Source organism: Salvelinus sp. IW2-2015, linkage group LG11, assembly GCF_002910315.2.
Source record: "Salvelinus sp. IW2-2015 linkage group LG11, ASM291031v2, whole genome shotgun sequence".
Lineage (NCBI taxonomy): Eukaryota > Metazoa > Chordata > Actinopteri > Salmoniformes > Salmonidae > Salvelinus > Salvelinus sp. IW2-2015.
Window position 1 is genome coordinate 11,044,789 of NC_036851.1, and position 8,656 is coordinate 11,053,444.

General features: G+C 42.0%; 1 protein-coding gene across 1 annotated transcript; it reads right to left on the reverse strand.

Moving 5' to 3' along the window:
- Window positions 1-658: 658 nt before the first annotated feature.
- On the reverse strand, window positions 659-5,848 carry LOC111969788 (hyaluronidase-2). The gene is made up of 4 exons (XM_023996046.2): window positions 5,557-5,848; window positions 4,087-5,068; window positions 2,927-3,016; window positions 659-1,882 (listed from the first exon to the last, which is right to left on the reverse strand). The coding sequence occupies exons 2-4, from the start codon at window positions 5,020-5,022 to the stop codon at window positions 1,490-1,492; spliced, it is 1,419 nt and encodes a 472-aa protein (XP_023851814.1). The 5' UTR covers window positions 5,023-5,068; window positions 5,557-5,848; the 3' UTR covers window positions 659-1,489.
- Window positions 5,849-8,656: the final 2,808 nt, after the last annotated feature.

The window sequence follows — 8,656 nt, forward strand, 5'->3', positions numbered from 1 at the left end:
TCATCAACTCAGCCAGGCAATTTACATACTAGGTCTACATCTACACATTATCTCCCATTTCCTTCACACTAGCATTTGGTTTTCAACAACAGAGATTTGTAGTAAACTTGCTGTCGGTCTCCGACATTTGCAACATTATTGAAATTCGATCTCCAGCTGTCCTATGGTAATTAACGTGTCGATAGTCGGGACGAGACAGACAGGCTGGCAGCTTTTCTCAGCCAGTCGAAATCATGAATCAGCATCATTTTTATGGATATATACAAAGAAATGTCAATAGAAAAACAGGAAATACAGCTAGTTTGCTGTCATTCCAGCTTCAGTTTATCGTGATTGTGTTAGCTGTGTAGTTGGCTATCTCTTCTGAACAGTGGCCTGGTGAGAGAGCAAATGTCCTATGCCAGGCGAAATCGCACATAATTAGTTCATTGCTATGGATGTATCCCCCCAACAATCATTAGAAAACAGCTTTAACAAACGTAAATGCAGCCACTTTGCTGATATTTTGGCTACACTGTTTGACGTGACTGTTAGCCAAAGTTGGCTAGCAAGGGATAAGAATGATGCCAGAAAGAACGAACGACCAGGCGGCTTGGGAAGCAACCATAGATTTGTGTCGGGACTATATCTCGTGGAAGGATGAAATAGTATGAATAAATTAATCTAAATAACGTTTTTAATTAAAATATGTCAATCATTATTTGAATATGTTGGTAACCCGTTGTATAAAAGTGATAATGTGCTCGAAGCTGGTGTTTGGAGGATATATTGGCACGGTTTGCAGGCCCTTGATGAAACAACACCTGTGCCAATATATCCTCCAAACACCGGCTTCTCTGGCAGTATCACTTAATTACAGCTTTGATTTATTTTGAGTGATTGAAACATTGTACACAGTAAGAGAGACGCACAATTTTGGAACGAAAATAGTAGTCTTGTTTTTGCCATAAAATAACAAAAGCTTTTTAACAAACGTGAAAATACATTAATATAAATATTGAAACCTAAAGATAAAAATGTCAGAGGTCAGGCAATAAGAACTGTTTTGTGCTATTCCAAGAATCAAGTGCATCGGCCCCATTTTGGCTCACACATAACACAAAACCGTACATACATCAGAAGCACAACACACATTTCCACACAAAAACATAAACTTTGGGATCATGAGAAAATGACACCTTGAAAGAGGGGGGAAGGGTTGAGAGAGATAAATTGTGGGAAGGAGACTGAGAAAGAGATCAATGTAAACAAAGTTATTTCCAGCGAGCCCTCCAATGTATGGGAAACAAATCAACACACAAACAACCACATAACTCGGTGTTCCACATAGATCCACCAACCTTACAGCAATCTGGACCACAGTGAATACATTTGCCCCAAAGTGTATTTATATAATGTTTGCGCATGTGTGTAGATAATGTCATGTGTATACCAGTACACGTTCAATTATTTGAATGTAGCTGTATGCCTGTGTATGTACTGTTTGCACTCAGAGCAGGAGTGTGATGAGTAGCAGGAGCAAACAGTGCACCCATGACGCCATGATTGGAGCTGTGATGCCTCGTTGTTGTTGGGGGTCTCTCTGGCCACAGCCCTCTCCCTGGTAGCCACTATAGCACTGGCACTGGAACTCCCTCTGAAAGCCCAATATGTCGTCTTCCCCAAGCTGACCTTGAACCTTGAGTTTTCCATTTGCCAGGGCCTCTATTCTGTGGGTGCGGGTGCTGAGGTGCAGGTAGGCATCAGTGTCAGGGTGTTTACGCAAGCAGCGTCCAAGGGAATCGCACAGCGTCTGGCTGCATAGCTCTGCTGCCGTGGTAACGTTGAGCAGGTACCGGCCCAGCGGACCCCGCAGGTACTCATTCAGACTAGAGCAACTGGCCTGGAGGGACACACACACACACAGAAATTAAAGGGTGGCTGAACTTCCTGTTTTGGTCTCGTTTCAGATTTAGTTCATTAAGAAATGACTGAATTCAAATGTGAGTTGGTTTCGAGGTGTGGTTTGATGTGGGTGTCTCTTGTGTGTGTTCGCAGGTGGGAAGAGTTAGCCCAATTATTTAGCCAATTAGCTTCAGCCAGCTGGTGTGCAACCGTGGCAATTATGGTTTGACTTTGGATAGCCTATCTCCGGAGCTAGCTAGGGACAATATTTGAGACAATATAAATAAGACAATATTTTCATGTTGCACACCTTTTAGTTTTCTCATGAAATGCTTTCAATATTTGAATATGAATTTCTACAATTTATAGTTGTTTTGAGGTTCTGGACCTACTGGAATTTTTACATATTGTCCCATGTAAATTGTGTAATTTACCAATGGTTCCTAACTAGCCCCATAGGGATATCCAAAGTCAACCCAAATTCACCACAGGCATTACGATCGGGTAGCATGCAGCTGCAATCCAAATTGATGATTACTTATGTACCACCAGCTGTGGGCAGGATTGAAACAAACCCAACCTTAATTTACATTGTGATGCAGTCATGACCACAAGTCTCACAAAACTGTTTTGGACGAGACTGACTTTATGACCAAAATTTTCCTATTTACCCTTTGTAGTCAATTTTGACAGTGGAATAAATGTTTCTGACTCATATCAATGCCACATAGGCTGTTTTCTAAATGAGAAGTCGTTTTTTTGGGGCAGTTGCTCTTTAAAGGTAGATTTACATCAATGTCATTCCTGCGTCTCCTCAATTTAAATTAAGCTTAAGATCCACTACAAACACTTTCAAATCATAATAACAAATGGGATATGWAGAGGGGCTGCTACAAAAACACAACTGATAATCAAGTGAATGAATGAGTGTGACTGACTATGACTCCGTGACGTGCAGTGAGGTCCTGTGAGTTGGTCATTCAGTGATCACATGTGATTTGTTGTGATTTTATGAGACTTGTGTAATTGCGCGGACACTTGCCTTGCTGCTGGCATAAGCGTGGTCTCCCCAGAGGATGATGCCTGCGGCCCCAAGAGCCACACTCTCCCCGATGGTGGAGACCAGGTCCGTCTGCAGGGAGAATCATTCAAAATCTTGACCAAAGAAGACGTACAGATTCATCACAAAGTCGATTTGCACAGTCAGCACAAATCAGCCAATGAAAATACAACCAAAATGACACCATGTACAATTGTTAAGTGTTGTTCAATTGTTGTTCAATTGTTGTGTGTGAGTGTGGGGGGGGGGGGGCACTGGACTATATAGACTTTGTGTATGTGACCACCTCTTATCTGCTCACGCCCTCGTAAGGAAATGCACTATGGGGTGCTGGCGGGTAACATGACCAACACCCATCCTGCTCACACATATACACACAAAAGAGAGGGAGTATTTGGGGTATGTGCTGATTAGAGCAGGAAAGGGCTGCAGCCACAGATAAGGACAGAGGGCCATGGTCATGGGTAGAGAGATTGAGCTTGATCTGTGAATCAGGGTCTATCAACACAGCACACACAAACAGAAAAAAAGAGTGGTTATAAAACACACCCATTGATTAAACAGAGATTATTGCACTCTGATATAGAGCATTATTCTCCTAAAAATAATTCATAGAAATCTCAAAACATTAAGTGAATTGAAATCATCATTCACATCTTGATGAAGATTGTATTAGGGTAGGTTTATAGTCTAGATATCTTTCACATCAATTATTCTTACAACTCCCAGATTTCTTTGCACCATTTTCTTGTTTTAAAAATGGACGGATAGCCAGAGGCACACTCCAATGCTCACACATTGTTTACAAAAGATGTATTTGTGTTTAGTGAGTCCGCATGACCATAGGCAGTAGGGATGACCACGTGTTCTCTTGGTAAGTGCATGAATTTCACAATTTTCCTGTACTTTGAGTTGTCAGATAAAATGTATGGAGTAAAAAGTACAATATTTTCTTCAGGAATGTAGTGAAGTAAAAGTAGAAGTTGTCAAAATGTAAATAGTAAGGTAAACTACAGATACCTCAAAAAACGACTTAAGTAGTACTTTAAAGTATTTTCACTTTAGTACTTWACACCACTGTCAAATGGTCTATAAGTTCTCCTGGTTAGTACTATGTGACGGTCAGAGAAATGTCCCTTCACCTCTGTCAGCAGCTCCAGTACGTTGGCATAGGTGGGCCGGGCGTACACAAAGACAGGACGTGCCAGCCCGTCTCCCCCTGACGCCAGACGCATCCCCTCCTTCACCCGGTTCCGGACAAACTGGCGCCCCGAGGGCGAAGAGCGCAGCACCGTGCCCATGTAGACCGAAGGGAAGAGGGCTGTGCTCTCCATCCACAGCCATTTGAGCATTTCATTCCGGGCCACCTCCACGTCAGGGCAGCGGCCCGTGTAGTTCTCCAGAGTGTTCCTGTAGTCGTGGTTGTAGCAGTCTGGGAACAAGTAGAACCCCCACAGCTGGTTGGGCCGCAGGCTCTTGGCCAGCCTCAGGGTCTCCAGCATGAACTTCCGGGCTGACATCTCAAACTCCTGCTGGGCCACCTTAGCCACACGCTCTGCGGGCCAGGCTGGGTTCTTCTGGGCCACCAGCTGCCTTGACTGGTTGCGGTACACATTCTTGACGTCCCAGTTGCGGATCCACAGTGGTCTCCACTCCTCCCAGTCAATAACTGCCAGTCCCTTGGCCCCTGCTTCGCGTATGTAATACTGAATACCCTCCGGCATCTTCTCCAGGTGCTGAGTGAGACTGGCAACCTGCGGGAGCCCACCGTTCATGACAGTACCATCATGCTCATTATAATAGGGGTACAACCCCAAGCGGTCCTTGTAAAAGATGGTGAGGTTCTGGCGGACAAAGCCCTTGCTGGGCGACGCCACAATCTGGAAGTGCTCCAGCTGAAAGTGAATACCGTGCCGTGGGCCGCAGTCCTCTGTCGGAGCATTCCAGGCCATGACCAGAGGCTTTTGGAGATACAGTGGCCATCTCGTGGGCTTCAGTTCCTCAGCACAGAGGTAGTCCCATAGAAGAGTCACCAACAGCAATACTTTCCAATCAGGCAGTACAGTCCAGGACAACATGACTTTTGTGGTGAATTAATGTATTTTTACACTCTGCTCTCCTGTCCTGTAAAGAGAATTGAGCGAACATCAACATGAATATTTTGATTTCTAATCAATAGATTCAGATATGACAGTAACTTTAATTACTCTGGTACTACACCTCTATGACCAGAAAAGTTTCAATATAGGGCGGGCTCACTTTCACCAAACAGGTTCCAGACATACAATAGGTTTATGAACAGTTCAGCTGGTTTAATTCATTCTATCCAGCATGAAAGCCTCTATGAAAAATGCATTAAGATCAAGCATCCTACTCTATATGACAACCCTAGAAACAATACCACTTCTCATGAAGATGATCAACTTAATATTGAGTTCAAGTTATAGGCTACTGAAAGTAATGAGTTTAGTGGGGAAACAGTTTTAGCAGCAGTATACTTGAAGCAGTAGAAGCTTGTGTTGGCACGTTTGATGTGTGTGTGTATAACACCCACCTTTTGCCCATGAGTAAGTTTTCATTCGTGGAAAAGGAAATATAAAAACATATCTTACCTTGTACAGCAGAATGAGGAAGCATACCCAAATACTAGAAACCCCTATATTCCAATTAAGCCACGTTTGTCTTTCAAGATGGAGAAAGGTGATTGAAACAAACTTCTCCCAATAACTACCTGGTTAAGTGATCCCTGCAACAATAGGTAAAAACACTGGTACTTCATTTGTCACTGGAATGTATTATTACTGTACTTTAACTTGAACCGACAGTGAATGTACCGTACCCCCTGTACTGGTGTCAGTTCAGTTGCACCCAACGCCTATTCCTACCCTAGTGGGTTAATTATTTAAAAAATCCTCCCTAGTGCGAGTCGGGACTACTTCAGGATGTTCCATTCAACATAAAAAAAGGGGGGAGTGGCGAAATAAACTGTACCTTGTAGGCGCGTCAAAGTGGTTCTCAATATTGTATTACACCTAAATTATTGTATGAATCTTCGGCTATAGACTAAATATTTAAAATGTTGTTTATTTTCTGTTTTAACTGAATATGCAGTAGTTTGTTTAATTTGTCAGTTATACACTTAGAATGAGTCCGTCCAAAAAGTTTGCTACTAGTCATTGAAAACAGATGAATGTTGCAATATCTAGATGTAGGAGCCGCTGACAGCATAGAGGCAACATACATACTGGGAAATGAAAGGGGATACCTAGTCAGTTGTACAACTGAATGCATTCAACTGAAACGTGTCTTCCGCAATTAACCCAACCCCTCTGAATCAGAGAGGTGCGGGGGTCTGCCTATCGACATGAGCATGCCATGACATGCCCATCCTAAAAAGAAAATAAAAAACAGTATAAATGAACGTTGTCTTGTCTTCTGTAGTTCAGATTATTACGATTTTTTTTGCAAGCAGTTAAATGACAAGCACAACATTTCAACCAATGTGTTAGGCATATAACTGTTGAATACATATTTATAAACTATAGACTAATAATGAACAGTTGAAACCCCTTTATAAATAATTTTAAGTAGGCTCCACCATAATGTCAAGTGTTAACAAATAGCCTATAGTTTAACTCCATGTAAGCATGGTATATCTAGGACCAGTAGCATTTCAACTTTGTCCAGTCAAAGGCATCTGGCATGCAGACTTCACTGCTTAAGGTACATGATGGCAGCCATTGGCACAATGACCCAAACAAGTACCACATGTTGTCATGTTGCCAACGTCATGGATAGATTCAGAGCATGCTGTAGTTGAAAGCTTTGAAATGAATAGTTAGAAGCAAAGGCCAACAAAACATAAGCCTAAAGGGTGCATGTGACGTGGAGGATCTGAGAGCACATAATACACAAAAATCCCTGGAAGTGAGGCCTCATCCTGTGAGGGTCACTCAGTTGACTCTGTTCTGCTGTTCGTTCTCCGAGCTCTACTGACTCACCTGCGTGTGTCTGAATGAGACAGAGATTGTGAATTCCAAGCCACCACCTCGCCCCTGCCAAATCACTCGGAGAGCCCTCCGTTATACATGTTGCTGACARAATTCCGAAGGTGACTTGTAGAGTGGAGATGGGATCAATAAGCCCATCAACTTTGGGACACACTCCTGAAATGAATGATGCAATTCATGTTCCACTTTTAAAACTGCAATGTGTGAGTTATGTGATTTATAGATCTGTAATTCTCATTGAAAGCAATCTAAGAAGTGGTAGATCTGTTCAATGTGCGCAATTTCTATGCTTCCCCTTGTTACGTTTCGTTTTTGCGCCTTCCACTTTAGTTTTTTACACCAGCTTCAGACAGCTAAAAATACAATATTTTTGGTTATTGAAAATATATTTCACATCGGTTTAGATGGTACACTGATTCTCTACCACAAAATGAAATTAGGGGAACTATTAGAATTTTTGCAACCTTTAAATAATAAAACGAGCATGTAATTCAAACGAACAAATCCCACTGTCGTTGTACAATATATAAACCCCAGTAACTGTTAAACATTTAATTTGGGAGGTATTTCAAGTTACATTTGTCAAGTCTCGACATCAGACATAAACAAATGCACGTGTCATATAATTAGGCATGCTCTCCATTCTTTTGTATGAAATTGTGCAAATTCCAAACATATCGCAGTGCGTGTTGGGATAGCACTTCGCTCTGACTCCTGCAGCCTTGGTCGAAGTGGCTGTGGGTCTAATTAGCTCCCTACAACGTCAATAATTTTCACTCCCCCAGTTTCGAGACACGTGCCAATCGAGGGCTGAGCGAAATTGGGTGATTCAGCCAGAGTGAGGGAAGAGATGTGTGGTTTCCCTCCATCTTGTGTGCTTCCCTTTGACCCATATATCTTGGACATTACATCATTAATCTTCAGGCACCACTAGGAAACGATAACAATGTGGGGAACTGGAAACACACACCATCACCTCAATCACAATCACTTTAGAAGAGGGACCATAGGGATGTACTGTATAATTGTATCTAACCCACACAGGCTACAATTTGAAATGCAGATCGTGAGAAATTGCTTTATAAAATGATATTTAATTTCTGAGATGTATGAAAATCTATTTTTACTCAAACAAACCCATTCATTCACATACTTCACACAAACTGCCTATAGCAGTCCAAAGTGTGCCAGATCAAGGTCTCACTTGGGAAAGCATTCTTCTGAACTCAATAGGACTTCCTGGTTAAATAAAATGTAATGATGTAACAGCGCATATTATATGTACATATTTACATCCACACCCATATGTACACCCTCACACCTTTTTCCATCACACATTGTACAATACTTACAGTTCTATATTCTGCTCTAATACTTCCCTATATTGTTATGCACGCTTATCTCCCTCACTAGCTTTAAGCACCAGCTGTCAGAGCAGCTCAGATTACTGCACCTGTACATAGCCCATCTATAATTTAGCCCAAACAACTACCTCTTCCCCTACTGTATTTATTTATTTTGCTCCTTTGCACCCCATTATTTCTATTTCTACTTTGCACATTCTTCCACTGCAAATCTACCATTCCAGTGTTTTGCTATACTTTACCTTGCCACCATGGCCTTTTTTTGCCTTTACCTCCCTTATCTCACCTCATTTGCTCACATTGTGTATAGACTTATTTTTCTACTGTATGTTTTGTTT